Source organism: Rhipicephalus microplus, chromosome 9 (assembly GCF_043290135.1).
Source record: "Rhipicephalus microplus isolate Deutch F79 chromosome 9, USDA_Rmic, whole genome shotgun sequence".
NCBI lineage: Eukaryota > Metazoa > Arthropoda > Arachnida > Ixodida > Ixodidae > Rhipicephalus > Rhipicephalus microplus.
Window position 1 is genome coordinate 22,446,650 of NC_134708.1, and position 17,770 is coordinate 22,464,419.

Genomic DNA, 17,770 nt, shown 5'->3' on the forward strand with positions numbered 1-17,770 from the left:
ATGATCGCGTAAGTGCATCAGTTGCATGAAACAAGAAAATTTTCCCTCGCTGTTCTAGTGTCGTTTCTTGAAAGCATTTTTCATTGCTGATTATTCGAAAAACATTCGGCACTTCGAACATGCGCTGCTCAATTCGGTTACTGAATCGAATAAAACGTTACCCGGAAATTTCTGATATTCGCATGAATGGGATGAGTATGTATGCATGATGGGGTAAGTTGGAGTTTACTGGAAGAGGCATTTGACATGCAGTGGACATAAGGAGCCTTAATGATGAGTGGTGTCTAAAGTTTCACCATGGCGCCCCGCTGCGGTGGTCTAGTGGCTAAGGTATTCGGCTGCATTTCCGATGGAGGCGGAAATGCTGTAGGCCCGTGTACTCAGATTGGGGTGCACGTTAAAGAACCCCAGGTGGTTGAAACTACGGCGTGTCTCATAATTATTTGGTGGTTTTGGGACGTTAAACACCACATATCAATCAATCAAGTTTAACCGCGACAAAGTTTAGTTTCATGATGCTCTACACTGACACCAACGAGTAACATGCATACGGTCGCACCTCCATGTGCAGGTTTCCGACACACGTAACGTAGGATATTCCAACGCGCATAATTACATATTTTTGATAGGATACGACTGTTTGCATATGGAATCGGAAATCTTGACATGTTTCACGCCAACGATTGTCGGAGAACGCAAAGTTCAAAAGATATTCATGTCGTACATGAGCAAGAAAAGCAATGCGACCGTCCCGCTGGCCGAAGACGCCGCCCGGGTCCAAGGACTTCCAGCGGTCACCCGAAGGACCGGCACCGCCATCACAATCGACGGAGGAAGGGGAGGAACAGGGTTTAATCCGCTCCCCCCCCCCTTCCCCGGCCTAGTCCGAAGGAAACTGCCGGACATTAAATAAAGTCCATTATTTCATTCATTCAACTTCCCGAGTTATAATTCCATCGAGTAGACGACCATCGTCTACTTCGACATCCAACATGCGCATCATCATACTAAAAACACCGCTTGCGTTGGTTCTCCGGAACAGGAATGAGTATCACAGTAGCGACTACACAGAACAACACGTCAAAACACAGGTTTTATTCATCACAAGTAGAGTAAAAATCTGGTATATACAGTCTATAAGTCCAGCTGTGTCATAAAAAAAATGTTAAAAAACAATTAGCTTGGGCAATTTTGTAAAGGATATGAATTCATCTACAAAACAATACATTGTGCACAGACCTCTCCGACACGAACGTGCTTGTTGCGAGCTTTACTTTAGCGCATTTTTTAAACTTTTATGTCGCGTCTCTCAAACATACGCTGAAGTTCAGCTTGCTGAATTATGCCCGGATGCAATGTTGTGAACTTGACATGAGCTGTTTGTCTCAGACTAACGGTTTGTGGCCTCAAAAAAATTTTCTTTGAAAGAGGCAGACATCAAGGTGGAACACAACATCAGTATGGAGCAAGTGGGTACTTGTTCAGAGAAAATGCGCCTCAAATGATAGCCAAGTTTTTTTTTGTACCGTGAATGTGAAAACGCGCTTACAACTTAAGAACAGTGGAATTAAGGCTCAAGACAGCCGAATAGTGAACTATGCTTTATTAATCTAGGACGTTACGTCCGTGATGTGCTTCCGGAGCACGCTTTTAGCCTACCAAATCGTTTCGTTTCTGTTTTCCAGAGTCGCCGCTACAGCCTGGATATACGCTATACTCTACGTAACTCTGCTTAGCGCATTCACGCATCACGGTAAAATCAAACGCGAACAGCTAGCAGCGTTAATCTTGCGTCCGATGTTTCTTCGAATGCCCGAGTCCATCTCCTGAGCTGCGCGTAAGAGTCGCAAGCGTCGTCCTTTATGTCGCTGGCATGCAGTTTAAGTGGTCAATTGCGTTGACCGGTTTCCAGTGGATACTTGAACGCTTGAGAGAGGTCCAGGATGCGGGAGTTGCATCCCAGCATGCAGGGACTGGATCCTACGCGCCGATTCCCTGCTCAGGTGCAGGATTTGCAGAATAGCCTGAGGAAAAGGTTTGGCTTCTTCGGCTGAAAACGAAAAAAATAAAGTGTATAATAAAAGAGTGCGTAAGGGAAAAAAAAAGTGAGGATATAATGACAATACACAAGATTCATCACGCAAACTAGCTAGTTCCTGCGAAAAGTTGCGTCTGGCATCTTTCGTATATGTCCGCTGTACACGGGAACATGGCTTCACAAAGAACCCCTGTGCAGTTTTACATAGTTTAATTCGGAGTGAACTTCTGTGGGCGAATCAGGCAAAGAGATTTTGACGGATGCATAGACGCCTTTCGTGTTTCGTAATGCAGAAAGCACCGGCAGTTTTACGTCCACAACCCTCCCAAAATCGGGTGTCCACAACATCGCGGCTAAGTGTGGCGTTGTTATAGCGCTTTTCATTCTGAAGTGTAGCCATAAACGAGCGCAAAGAAACAACCAAACAAGGGAGAGCTCTTATCGGCCGTCTCAGCTGGAAGGCAGCGGCTCGGACAGCACCGACCGACGACCTTGCAGCTTGATAACATCGTGGACACGCTGATACTATGGCGCCGCCTACTGTCTATCTTCCACGACAGAATTCTTTCATCTCGAAATAAATATTTTTTTGCTGGATTTCATCGTCAGACTACTGTCAAGTAGCTCCCGCGAAGATAATCCCTTCGTCCTGAAATAGGTATGCCCTACAGGAGGAACTCGTCAAACGTAAACTTATCTTAGACCCGCGAGATTCGCTCCTCTATAGTTGGACCATGTATTCTATCGCATTCCTCCCCGTTGATTCTTGAAACGTAATAGTGTGCGAGTATAGGAAATTTAGTACCTGAATCCAATGAAATGAGCATGACCTTTACTGCATTTATTGCGGAGATTATTTTCTTTAGGACTACCTGCGTAAAGGGGGGAGAAAAGGAGAGGTGCTCGATTGAGGCGTCGTCGTTCCCTCCTTCGTAAATAGAAATCGCTAGATCCCACGTACCTTGGGAATTGATGTTATGCGAATCATACGCATGCAAGATGACTGTAGTAATTTTTTATTGATGGAAACGTTACAAAGTTACGCTAAAGATAGGTACAAATAATGCACACACAGACATACGTTAAACAGCCACATAGAGGTTTACGTCACCAATTGTTTACAGTTGCTTAACGATGCCATCGCTACATGGATATTGGCAACGCCAGAAGCGGTAAGCTGATATGAAGCGCTGCGGTGCGCGAGGATCTGACTACAATTGATGTTAAGCCCACGTGACGTCTGTATCGTAGGAGTACACATTTATTGTTTATAAAATTGGAAAGCTAGCACTGCAACCACAATCGCAGTGCAGTTCATCTAGAGGACGAAGAAGAGAAGGACTAGGTGTGCCTGCTCTCGCCACCTTGGTTGTTTTTTGGCCGCACTACTGTAGACCGTGAATACTGTAAATGATACGCCCGTTTTGTGTCGTTCCCCCTGGTAATAATATTGAATATTTGCATTCGTCCAGTCAAGGCTGCAGATGTCAGTTTTTTTCATTATGCTCAACGTTAACCTTACTCATGTGTGTTCTAGCCGTTCCTGGATAGACAAAGCAGACACCTACGCGCAAGGTATTCCTTCAGAGCGGGTGTCGTAGGTAAAGTCCCCGGATATTTTCTTTGCAAAGTACCGTCTATCCTTTAACCGAGCTGCTGCCGCGCCCCTCAACCTCCTCCCCCGCCTGCCGGACCGCTAGTCAAGAAAGCTCACAAACATCGCGCGTGTTATCAGCGCCACAGGGCATTCTTGATAGGAAAGTGGCGCGAGCAGCGCGCATGGTGGCCGTTTGGGAGAGGATATAGATAAAGGATATGGAGAGTGTCGCTACTTTCTTTATATTAAGGAACCTTAGTCGTATGCTGTTCGCAATGCCCTCCCCCTCTCTCTATTATGTGAATGCAGGGAGCTGATTTGGCGCCCCCCTCCCTCTAAGGTTCTAAAAAGATGGCCGCTCTCCAGCCCCCCCCCCCCCCCCCCCACCCGTGCACACGCTTATATGCCTACGCCCATGGGTCATACAGTGACACTTCTACTCCAATCACGGATTACCAAAAGACATGATTTAAAGCATATAGCATGTTTATTTCCTTTTTCTTTATTTTTCTTCAAACTTAGTGCTCGTGCAGTTGCGTCTTGCTTTTTTCTTTTTCACCTATCGTTCCATTTTCGTCTTCAGACGGGCATGAACACACGGGTAATTCAACATTATAAAACTGGTAGAAAACTGAGGGGAATGTATCGCCGAGTATCGGCGGGAAGGTATCGCAGAGTGCATCGCCAGCAGCGATTAGTAAAAAAAAATAAATATATGTGGCGAAGACATGGCTCACCCCGATAGCTAGGCGGCACGCCTTCTGGATAACCTCGACGACTCCGGCGCCGTCCTTGGCGGAGCACTCCATGTAGGCCTTGGCCTTGATCTTCTTGGCGACGGCCAGCCCTTCCTGGTACGAGACGGGGCTCTGCCTCCGCTCGCGAAGGACCTCGATGGTTTCCGGGTCGCTCCTCAGATCCTGGACGCCAAAAGGAATGCTGCCTTGAGTAACGCACTGTCGTATACAATTTACAAGTGTAACTGCCAACGCATCTCATAGATTCCAATAAGCTTCGCACGTTGAAGGGTTCTGAAGGCCCGACCAGGGGTGCCGTAAAAAAAGAATGTCACTCCTCCCCCCCCCCCCTCCCGACGTGAAGTTTTCGCACTCATACAAACGCTTGCACACATGCAAACATGCGCACGGACGCACATAAAGTATAGTGTAGCCCCCCCCCCCCCTTCGCCCGAAAAAAAGTTTGACTAAGTCCCTGGGCCTGACAGGTCCTTACTCACCTATTCCGAGGTTTTCACACACTGACCCCTAGCCTATATGACACATGCTGTAGCAAGTTTGATAAGTCGACAAGAATTTAAACGGTAGATGAATATTGCTTCGCGTTTTCTATTGTCACAGGCGTGCAAGGAATCAGCCCAATATCTCTACTCAGTCGGATCTGTCCAATCATTGCCTACGGGACAGGGTTATAACCATGTATGTTTTGCACGATGATGGCGGCTGAGGCAACGCGGTGTCGCAGTCCAGGAATGGTTTGCGTCCTACTTTACCGCATTTTAAAACTACGCTCCAAAGGCAGGCTACGTTGACCGGCCTCACTTTCGGATACATTATATGCAGCTGGTTTTCAGTCGGACTAGTGATGGATGAAGGGGGGGGGGGGGGGGCAACGAGGAGCCAGTGTGATAAAATCTGCTCCTTGACTCCCCCCTCCCCCCACCCCCTCCGCAAACACATTCCACGCACGGCTACGCGTATTCTGTTGTTTTTTCCCTTGGATACCTAACTGTGCATACACACTAATTGGAACAACAAAATGCATATCAAAGGATGTGGAGTGGAACCGAGGATGGTGGGGAGTAAGTGAGGTGACGAAATTAAGAAGTTCGTGGCCGTCAAATGCAATGAATTCGTGAAGGGTAGGGTAAATTGGAGACCACTAAGAAAAGTTAATATTGCAGTAGGTTTAAAAATAGACGGTGAAGTTGCCGATTATTCCGTACAAATGTACTTGGGGTCTTATGCATACAAGAACACATTAAAATCTGTGCAAAGCAAGAAGAAAAGTTTTCGAAATAATTTACCCGTATTGTGTGTTCTTTAATCAGGTCTTGAAATTTGCATTAACACGCCGCAAATGTAAATACCAGCCTTACTATGCCAATCAAGAGAATCTTCAATCAAAACTTCATTTTTGCCTATTCTTGAAATCCCTTTTACAAGCTATCGAAATAGCTTCTTTTTTCATTCAGTCATTGGGGCATTGTTTTGGGTTCCCCGTGACATGGAAAATGCCGCTATCTCCCATTTCGACCTTATCGGGATACGACGGACCGAACATAATGGGGCTACTAGTTGTTTCGTAGTCAGTGCCAAGATTTCTGGAGTGCGGCGAAACCCCGGACACAGCCGTTATCCCGGACATCGGTGCCGGGCAGCTTGATGCCTCATCGTACCAATACGATCGGTCTTTTGTGTTGTGACAATGTCTCTCAGTACAGAAGTAAAAGAAAGAAGAGTACGGTAGATAGTCCGCGTGCCTTGTGACGTATTAGAGAAGCTCCGGTTTTTGTGTGAGCTGTCGCTGGTACCAGCACATCAAAGAAACTGCAGAAATAAAAAAAAAAAACTCTCAGGGTCCCTTGTACATTAGCCGAAGACGACTTGAATGTGAAGGCCGTTGTACGGTTTGCAGAAGTATCGCGAGTTTAGCTCACAATACTTCTGCTCGCGATACTCGGATGTTCATCGTAGAGAGAGAGAGAGAGAGAGAACACAAAGAGAAAGGCAGGGAGGTTAACCAGGGCTGAGCCCCGGTTGGCTACCCTGCACAGGGGAAGGGGAGAGGGCATGTTATAGAGGAGGAGAGAAAAGGTCACCGACTGGGCCGACGCGTAACAGTTTCACAATCACAAACGATGAAACAGGCCGGTGTCTGAGAAAATGCAGCAGTACTTTCGTTGTCTTTCGGAAATTGGATGGGCAGTGCCACGGTTGAATAACTAACAAAGCAACAGTGGGAGGTACAAGCAAAATGGTGGCTCATGCGTACCCTAGATATGATAGACAAAAAAAAAATTAATGAGGTCTTGAGGGACTAGAAATGTGTTTTAGTTTTCTTTACAAATAACTTTAGCTGTGAATTTGAATTGAGTGTGTTTGAATTGAGTTTATTTTGCAACGAAGTTGCAAGGATGACCAGGAGAAAAAAAGGTGCATTGAGCAGCTCGAGATAAGCCTGGCCATCTTATACACTGGGCAATTTCTCAACGGTCGAACAGAACTAGGCCGTGTACATAATTCATTCACTAACAAAACCGTACAAACAGTAAACAACCATGGTCATATTTGATGACCAGCGCTGTGTCTTTTTCTTTCTGACCCTGTTAGTTATTCTATACATTTTCTGCGACTGTCTCCGCTCCAATACACAGCGAACATCTCTAGCAGCTGCTCTTTCTGGCATGAAACAGAGACCGATGACGCCAGAGACAATTCTGGAATGTCGGCCTGGGAGGACGTTGCGGGTGAAAGCCACGAAGGCAGTTCTCAATTTCTTGAAGGCAACGAACTTGCACCAGCGATCATAAACTTGCTGTGCTATGGTGACTGACGTGCAATTTCATGTGCGTCCTCTCTCCCCCCCTCTCTCTTTAACCCCCTCCTATTCCCCTGTGTAGAGTAGCATACCAGTCCTCTTAAACTGCCTAACATTCCTTTCTTTCCTTTCCCTCCCGTTCCTTCCTTCCTTTGTTCCGAGTCTGTCACACTGATAGTGTTCACCTTTGGCGTCTGCGCACTCACCGTCTTGTTGCCTACGAGCAGGATGGGCACGTCGGGGCTGAAGTGCTTCACTTCGGGGCGCCACCGGACCTCGACGTTGTCCAGGCTCTCGGGGGCGTCCACGGAGAACACGATGATGACCACGTCGGTGTCGTCGTAACTGCGCGTGCGCAGGGTGTCGTACGTCTCCTGACCGGCCGTGTCGCACAGGCTGAGACGCACCTGCACGCAGTTCGAGGAACGAGCGACGCTTGATGAAGTTAAGCAGTTCAGATACGGCGCATCGACGTTATCTTACTCAGCTTGTGTACTGTCGCAGCGTTTCACAGAAAACGTCACAGAGGCCTGTTCCACGCGTTTACTATGACGCACTTGTTCAGCTATTGTTTGAAAAGCAAGGCTATGGTCATGCAGTGTCTTTTTTCATTGTTATGGTGGCCGAACGCTCCTGCTATTGCGTTCGAAGAACTGCTTTATAAATCTTATCTTTACTCCCAGAAAGCCGGGACCAAAGGCGGGTCTTTACCAGAAGCTAACGGCGTAGCCAGGAGGTGGCACACCGGGCGGGCAGGTCACGGAATAGAATCTTGACCGTGGTGGCCAAATTTTTCGATGTAGGCGAAAATGCTCGAATCCCGTGTGCTTCAAGCATTTCAAGACCTTGGTTTACAGTGAAGTACCCCGCCTGGTTACAGAATTTCCGTATCCCCCCTCACTACGGTGTGCTTCACCATCATATTGTAATTTTGGGGCGTTGAACTGTCCCATTTAACGTAACGCACGCATAGTTTGCGTTTGTTGGCTACGATAAGCAACTTTCTTCACTTATAACGTCGGTTCTCAAGATTATGTTGTACCATGCGGGAGCAGAGACGGCAAATGGTAACGCACCACCTTGCATGCCCTATTGCAATAATAATAATGACAACAATAGTACTATCTGGGGCCTTACGTCCCAAAACCACGATACGATTACGAGAGACGCCGTAGCAGAGGACTCCGAAAATTTCGGCTGACCCGTTCTTTGTTTAAGGCGCACCGACGTGGCACAGTACGTGGACTTCTATAGCATCTCTATCGAAATGCGACCGCCATGGCCGGGATATATCACACGCGATCTCAGGTCAGCAGCAGAGCATATACCCTGCAGTTCTGAATTTACCTATCAATCTATTAATCTCAGGTTTCCAACTGGACCAGTTAGCCGCTTTAAAAGGTCGCAAAGGCCTACCTTCTTCTTGCCGACGGTGACCTCGGTGATGACGGTGTCGAACACGGTGGCTCGCACTTGCTCCGGGAAGACGCCCGTGATGTACGAGCTGATGAGGGACGTCTTTCCGCAGCCGCCATCACCGACGGCGACAAGCTTCTTGTAGAAGTCGATGGTCACCTCGGGCTGCTGCTGCTGCCCTTCCGGCTCGTCCTTCATGGACGTCCACGAAGCTCGGCAACCTTTTCTGCACATGGCGCGCGGTTATAGCCGGTCGCCCTTAGTGTGACGAGTTAATTCGCGTTGCCGTTTCGTAGTGAATCGGCGCGGTTCCCGGGCGTGGCGTTGTTTACGCCTACGCAGACCACACTCTCAAAGACAGTTTGGCCCTCTGCTTATATCACGAAGATAACGTGTCCATCGTATATAGCTTATTTGCTATCTTCAGCAAATCACACCGCTGTGTCGTGTCATCGAATTATCGTAGCGGGCGGCCCGGTGCGATTTCTCGAATATGGAATCGGGTATAACACGATGTTGGATTTTACGTCTCAAAACCCATGATATGATTATGAAGTACGCCGCTGTAGAAGGCTCCGGAAATTTCGACCACCTACTGTTCTTTGACTGGCGTCGTCGCACCGTGCATGGGCTGTATACTATTTCGCTTCCACCTAAATGCGACTGCCGTGGCTGGTATCGAACCCACGACCTTCGGACAACATAACCACTCCTCCAACGTGGCGGAAATAGATGGCATTAGTGGTCCGGGCAACATTAGGCTTCTTTTTTGTTTAAAGTGCCTTTGGTTTTCCGAAAACTCAGAAAACTTCCCATGAAAGATATATGTATAATAATATCTGGGATTTAACGTCCCGAAACCACGATGTGATTATCAGAGATGCCGTAGTGGAGGGCTACGGAAATTTGAACCACCTGGGATTCTTTACCGTGCACTTAAATCTATGCACACGGGCGTGAAATATTTTCACCTTCACCGAAAATGCAGCCGCTACCAGTTGTTTTCAAAGACAAAACTTGTATGAAGCCGGCGGATCTTGGTCAGTTAAATTTATATCGAATACATACGATATCAGAACACAAGCTAAATGAAGACAAAAGCTGATTAACCGTTAGTGTAATTGATGAAAATTCAATGAATGAGTTAACTGAAAGAGCAGCCGGGTTTCGTTTGAGCAGTTGCGATTGTTGCGGCACCTGGTAGAGCAGATCTAAACCGCGCGTGTGGCTTCCGTGGTCGACTTTGGCAGCGTGACGAAACACGAAAGTTAACCCGAGCAAAGCACCGTGACAGGCGAGCTCCCTGGTGCGCGTGCCAGTGCTAAACACGACTGACACCTAGTACAAAGAAAGAATTAGGGTCGCCTATACAAACTATTTTACGTAGGAGGCGACACCGAACGCTCTCTTGATATGCTCACTTCACTCGGGGAAGGGTGCTGTTAATCGCGTAATGGAACATTATATCAAAAGTTTAAAGGGGTCGTGAAACATCCGCTCTACAACGACAATGCGGCACCATCGGCAGGCTAACTGTGTCATCAGCCTGAGTGTACCTGCATAGAAGACGCTTTGCTTATCGAGGAACGTGGAAGTCTACGGCATATCGAGCACGCGCAAGAGGCGCTCATCGGCGTCTGCCATGCGCGATCCGCGTCCCACAAGAACGCTGCTTAATATGACGTCAGAGTTCAAGTTAGCGCCGATTGCGTATGACAAAGACGCTGATGAGTGTCCCAGTTGCAGGCACTCGCAAGTACTGGAGAATTCCGCGTTCCTCGATAGGCAAAGCATTGCTTATGATGACGTCACCTAGTTAGTGCATGTGGACGCCGGTGGCTTCGCATTGTCGCTTTATAGCGATCGTTTCATGACCCCTTTAAGTATGACAGCTGGGCACTTCGATTCACAATGACTGACCTGCGCAACTGCTGGGAATAGCACGTCATGTGCCGATACGTACTTGGTCACTCCTTGCAAGTTGCTTTGAATGTGATGTAAGTGTTCGAGCTCACACATTACGACCACGTGAGACGAACGAAAAAAAAAAACGGCACAATTGAAAATATGCGCATTACGCAGCTCCACAAATTGAATCTTATCATTATCATTCCATGAGCACAGTGACACGAATACTTCGCAGACAAGATTGCCTTTGCACTTCCGCCATGCTGCCGCGACGACCGAAATTCCGCGGGCTTGCATGTTTGCCGAAACTACCCCTAAGGCATGGCAATGATAAGCGAGGGGCGTTTAAAAGCGTCCCCCCCCCCTTCCCCCTATAAAATGCGACCGATGTGGCTGAGCATGGAACGCGTGTCATCGAGTCTAGCAGCGCTGCACCGGCGACCTGTTGGAGCGAAAGTTAGCCTTGATGCTCTGCGATGGGCTGCGTTGCGCTCTTGAAAGGGCTCGCTCTTTCGAGCAAATAGGCTCCCGGCAGGGCAAATGAAAAAGGTAAAGTGATCATTGCAATCGTGCCTTATAATCACTATTTCGACTGTACGTGGTACAAGCTGTTGCGGGTTACTAAGATGAACATCGGAACCGTAGACGTGCTAAAAGGTATAAATGACGCCCCTTGCTTCCAATGTGGGAGGTGCCGGGTTCGATTCCGTCCCGGTGCCAGCCGGAGGCCACCGGATTCAAAGGCAGAGGAGAGTTGTATCCGGAGATTGGCTCACTTCTGAAGTGCACGGTACACCCCTCGCCCGATACCTCCGGGTTAAAGGTACGAGTGCTCTTCGCAGTTGTGCTACGGCACGGCGAGGCTTACGTCGCTCGGGGGGGACGCTTGAGCTACATGGCGGCTATGGGGTACCTACCTACACCCCCCCCCCCTTCCCTTTCATCTAACTCGTACCTTGAAGGGGCTGCTGCCATGTCTGCCGTACGCGTTTGCTTCATGCGATCTGTTCCGTCATTATTTAGTGGGGAAGAGTTGTGACCGAGTAGGTGTTTGTCGAGCAACGAGGGTGCGAAGTCCTTGTGTTGCATTCCAAGATGTGTTGACTTTCAGCCATGGTCGGGCTATAGACGGCGCGCGCAGTCTATAGCCCTGTTGCGTTTTTCTTTTTACTTCTACCCGTGAAAAGCAGTCGACCGAATTCAGAAGCGATGCTTGCTTGTCAAAACGTGTATACTGTATTCAGACCGCGGTTTTCTGCGGGTAAAGCGGAAACATGGCCGGACCAGACTGTGAGAGCGCGCGTGCAGTTTAGCCAGGCAGTCTTTCCACGTGTGACGGTAATATCGATATAATTTTATCGCTCTACGTTGAATAGGTGATAAAATACCAAATAATCTTCAACTAAAAAGTAACACAGATAAAAAATAAAGAAAAAACAGACCTATAAGTATAAGTTTACACTTATAGTGCATTTATAAAGTGGTTTGCTGACTTCGAGGAAATATTTTAGAAAAAGAAATAGCACGCGGGAAACGCTGTGGACCACATACAGTACTGCTTAAATATCCAACGTCGCGCTGAAAGAACAAAAAAAAAAAACTAATATAGACACCACGGGCACTAATATACAACTATTTATTCTTTGAGGAAACAGGCTAATATACACGTTGAATATTTAATCAAGACGTGCACCAACTAGCCCAACAGCGAGTTCTACCACGTACAGTCCGTTGCAACAAGCAAGTCATCGCTTCATTTCCGTTCATTTATGCATCCTTTGCGACTCTTAATTGCTTTCGCAATCGGCAGGAAGAGGGGTAAGAGTTCGAACTCCTCTCCAACCATTGAAAAACCCTGCGCACGATATATGATCGAAATAATTACGCTGTGCCCTGTTTAGCCATTGAGAACTTTGAACGACGAAGCTGATAGTGGTATCTATCGCGGGCGTTCTACTTTAGTCGCCGCGAAATTCGTTATCCTGTGCTTGCGACTCTCATTATATTTTTTTGCGAATAATTCAACTGATTTCACGTAATTGATTGCTCAGGAGGTAATTGGATTACACTGAGCGTTATTGAATGAAAAAAAAAGCAATCGATTATTTGTAGATTCATAAAATCGAAGAGGACTATCAATAATTAACTGACATCATATTACAATGGAGGTTTATTTAAGTCCTCTTCAGCTCTAAACAAAACTGGGGAAGGGGGAATCATTTGGGTAAATCTCGCTTACTGAGAAATAAAACATTATCGACCATGGCTGACACCACAGTAACCCGGCTGCTCGTATGTTTGACGGTAATGTTGATATAATTTTATTGCTTTACACTGAATAGGTGAAAAAATACCAGGTAATCTTCAACTAAATATTGCCACAGATAAAAATAAAGAAAAACAGACTCATAAGTGTAAATTTATACATTATAGTGCATTTATAAAGTGCTTTGCTGACTTCGAGGAAACATCATAGAAAAGGAAATAGTACGGCGTTGTGTGGTACGGTACGAAGAACATAATTTGAAGATCCGGAGAAGTGCCACCCCAAATAGGACGGCACCGCGGGCCTCTCACACGTGGGGACAGCTAGACCTAACCTAACCGCCGCATCGCAGGCTCTCTGTACAGCCCAAATTTTATGCTAATATTCCGAGCTCTTGAGGGCCGAACCCCATTTCCGCTCAGTTTGAGTTTCAGTTTATTCAACCACGTGACAAGTACACGAAAATACAATGTATACGTGGTTAGTGTGAAGGGAAAAAAGCTGCATTTCACAGCTTGACTGGCCCCTTCACCCACAAATCAGTGAGGTCCTTATCCGTACATAACGAGGGGCACCGCCAGAGCATGTGCTCCAAATTACATGTTTCCCTATCAGCGTTACATGTTTCCCTATTCTTCCAAACACTGCTGTGTTTGGAAGAATAAAAAAAAATAACGCATATGTTTAACTGAAAGATGCGTATCATCGAAGTCAGTAAAAGTCATAAATGGTTGTACCATTAACTAAATACGAGGGAATTAATTATACGATACCGCTTCGTGCACTAATTAGCTTAGTGTTCTCCCATAGTAAAGTACCTAGTGCTACAAGTTGTCAACCATTTTTTCTAAACATGATGCTCTTCCATTGCGGAGTACGTACATCGTACTCTAAATTAAATTGTATAACATTTCTTTTTCTAACAGCATTTGGGCATTCCAAAGCCCTCAATATCGATTTCTCTGAACGAAAGTGAAAAAAATACGGGCTACTTTGTTTTGTAAAGGATTTAGTAATTATTTAAATGCACGCCAATTAAAATTATTGCTCTGCACTTTGCATTGCTCCGCATTTAGATTTAAAAATGAGGCTGATAATACGTGTGCGTTCTGTTTTTGATTGTATTCATTTTGATCAGAAAAAAGACATAATACGTTTGACGTTGGTCCTCGACGTCGAACGACCCATGCACATCACAGGGTCTTCACCAAATTGATCGTGCGCAGCCGAACACAGCCTACTGAGATTAAGTCAAGACGCTTTAATCATATCAATAAAAAAATAATGGAGGAAACGCAGTGATTATGCAGAACGGACGCCTTTCTGCTCTCCCTTAGTGGAGTACCAAGGGCTCTTAATCGTTAAACGATGTTTCTATACACATTCAGTTCGTCCATTGCTCATTGTATCTTTCCTTTTCTTTGCCACTAGCCGGAAGAACGTTGCAAAAAAAAAAAAGTTGAGTCCATGTATATAGACACTGCACCTCAGGAGGCAAGACAAGGCGAAACCACAATTCTGCATCTTTTGACACGTACAGCCGCGCTGAATACGAGTCGCAGCACGTCGTTTGCACTAAACAATGAGACCAACGCTGCAAAGTGGCGCTTACCTAGAGAGAAAAAAATTGGCGAACCAAAACTCTCGCAATTGGTGGCACTTTCTTAACTAACTTAACATTTACCAACAGCTTCACGTTCAGGCTTGCAAGAGTCGCTTTAACCACCGAGCTAGCGTGTGGCTACTCATATTATGTGTGAAACCCGATTTCGCCGAAAAAAATTCCGATTTCGCCGGTATTAGAAACCCGATTTCGCCGGTATTAGTACAAACCCGATTTAGAAACCTGATTTCGCCGGTATTATTAGTACCACTCGCGTTGCACGAAGAGCCGAAGAAACTGCATCAACCACATCGCGCGTACAAAATAGATTTCGACTCTTCCTGGTTGTTGCCTATGTACTCACTCGTCACTCGGCATCGGGAAGTGCTGCCATAAACACGACTGGCGTTCTGCGTGGAGGCGTTCCCGCGCCGCAAGTCTTCTTCGCGCACTCGAAGCACAAGGAGACACTTTGTGGGGCGAGTGTTCCACACTGACAGGAGGCGAGCGTGCACCTTGCACACGCGGGGCCACGCCGGCGAACCTTGTCGGGACCACGTCCGATAAGGAGGTGGGAGACCCTACGCGGATTGTTTTACGCCGCTATCAGATAAAAAGCTTCTCTTTTGAAAGTACCCGCCCCCAGCTTTCGTGTGTGTACGTGAGTGCACAGGGTCAAGAGCCCCCCTCCCCTTTCCTCTCCACTGAGAAACGAAAGGATAATGGATGGATAGATGTGGCTGTACCCTTTAGATTGGGCGGCGGCTAACGCCACCTAGCCGTAATAAGTGAACTAACCATTAGATTAATCTTTTTTTTTTCCCTTTAAATAGTGAGGTTGATGACCCGTATTCTGCAGCGAAGGGCTCAATTCTCACTCGTGCCTTCACTTTAGCCACCAATCAGATAACCTCCTTCTAGTTAAGCCTACCCTCTTGAAGTCTATTTTGCCCTCCCTGTCCCTAAAGCGACATTACATTCCAGGACCGTTCCTAATGTGTGGTGGTGGAAGCGCCATCTTTTGACTTACGAAAGAACCAGATCGAGAGGTCCTGCGGGAATCGCAAGAGGAGGCTACTGGTGCTGACTGTGCGGAAGTCGAGTTATTTCGCTCCAAGAGTTGTGGCCAAAATGTCATTTATATGGCTAACTAAAAAGGGGGGGGGGGTAATCCCAGCGTCCGGTGTCCTCAAAACGGATGGTATCAGATGTGAAGTGCAGTAGCGTAGCTAGGAAAAGGTTAGGGGGTTCAAGTGTACCTTTTGTGTGTGTTTTTGCGTGCATTTGTATACGTCTGCGTGTATACTATATCCATACGCGAAATTTAAACATTTCGGTGGAGAGAGGTCTGCACCCCCAACCCACAGTCATGGCTGCGCCATTACTGATGGGGAACTCGTGGGGGTTTCACAAGTGACTCGTCATTTTTAGAGGGGTCTAAGGGGCATGATGCCACTCCTTAAATTGGCGTGTTCGAATGCTTCTTTTTGTGTGTGTACGCGCATATACGCACAAACTGAGAATGTGCGGGAGGAGCTTTCCCTCAAGTAAGAGTTCACTCATTCCTACTTAATGACTACCGGTGAACAAAGGCGTAACAATGAAAAGGGGAAAGGGAAATATTCAGGCCTTCACGGAAGATTGTCTGGTGAGCGAATGTGCCGAGTCTTCGGCATGGCATAGTCCAGCAAGCCTTTGGTTATCTTGTAGAATTATCATTGTCAACAAGAACGTGACTGAGGGGGAGATATTTGAGAGATTACTCGAGTAGTGTATTCACAGATTATTTACAACCTGCTGATAAGAGTGCGTGAACAAAATGACCCTTGACCGAATGTAAGGGATCATGACTCTCGAAACACGTCGAAACATGGCTGCCTACGTGAAGTTGCCATTGTTGACAATAACTATATCAAATTAAATCTATATTTCTACCATGCACAAATTGCGCACAGGAGGACAACAAAACAGGATGGATGACACAGAAAAAGCTACCGATTATATAGTGAGCAATAGTAGGTGGTTTGACTAGTCAGCAGCTCATTGTCAAATATGGTGTGTGGCGAACAACAAAAAAAGATATTGAATTAACAAGCAAAAGCACATCTGTCATTAGCGCAGAATAAAAGTAATGCGCAATAGCCTGCAAAAAAAAAAAAAAGAGAGAAGCACGCAAAAATATACAACGCCAGGATGAATCCAATTAACTTTCTTCTGCAAATATTGATCTAAGTTCTGCTGAAGATAACCCAAATAAATCAAGACTAAATTAACTGAATATGGTTTAAAAAGGCTGTTAAAGAATTACATACACTGTACGCCAGTATTCAAACCGGTTTTGGCGGCAATCAAGAACTCTCTCTGTTTTGTTTTATAGCGGTGTGGATTTGTTTCCGAATTGCGTATACTAATATTATAGCGGTGCCTATTTTTTTCTTAATATCTAAATTGTGTATATTATTACTAATTTCGTATAACAGTCCTGAACTCAACCGATAATAATGCCAAACGTATTTCTTGTTTCAATTTCGCTATATTTGGTTTACACTCACAAGGACTGTAAGCAATGCGCAACACAGACCGCACCTCAGTGTTTCGAGAAGCTTCGCGATCGTAGTAGATCGTTTTTTTTATTTGTCAAGATTGGTGGGGCAGGCATTGATGACAAAGGAAAAAAAAATGTCGTATTGGTGGTATTGTGGAAAGTTTGAATAGAAACCCGGTCTATCTCTTGCACGCATGCCACAAACTTGCAATTCTACACACGTAGGTTACAAGCGCGAACCCAAATTGAGGTAAAAAGGTCATGTTGGTCTTCAGATGGACACTGACAAGGGGAGGGGCGCTGACGCCGTGCCGGGGCCGCTAGGCGGTGAATGGTTGCAGGCAGAATGAAGACTTCGGTCAAATGAGAAATGTAAAGCACACACACAAAAAAAGACAAAATCGAAGTATAGAATTGGCGTTTATTTTTAGCCTACATGTCAGAAAGTTGCAATTCCTAAGCATAGGTTGCATGCGAGAACTCATTATCGGAATATTGGCCTTCAAATAAGAGGTGACAAGGGGAGGAGGGGCAGTTCTGACGTCGCACGGCCCTGCGGGCCTGAATATTGCCGATTTTCACTCTAGCGCACGGAAGACACCGGTTTATTTTACATCAGCTCGATGCATAAATTCGGAAAAGTCTGCGTCGCGAACAAAACATCCGCCGTCTATTGATCAATCACTCTGGGAAATGCGCGCCATCTATTGAATACGACGGCACGTGTTCAGTAGAGCGCGACCGCGAAAGGCCAGACGGCGCTGTTCCCTGTGGCATACCTTCGTAGCAGACGACAAAATTTGATCACTGTACGAGTAGTTTATGCTCGCTCGTCTATC

General features: G+C 46.4%; 1 protein-coding gene across 1 annotated transcript; it reads right to left on the minus strand.

The window, feature by feature from the left end:
• Positions 1-1,080: 1,080 nt before the first annotated feature.
• Positions 1,081-14,977, minus strand: LOC119163604 (ras-like GTP-binding protein Rho1). Its single transcript, XM_037415640.2, has 5 exons — positions 14,751-14,977; positions 8,610-8,835; positions 7,400-7,600; positions 4,373-4,555; positions 1,081-2,050 (listed from the first exon to the last, which is right to left on the minus strand). The coding sequence occupies exons 1-5, from the start codon at positions 14,762-14,764 to the stop codon at positions 2,000-2,002; spliced, it is 675 nt and encodes a 224-aa protein (XP_037271537.2). The 5' UTR covers positions 14,765-14,977; the 3' UTR covers positions 1,081-1,999.
• Positions 14,978-17,770: the final 2,793 nt, after the last annotated feature.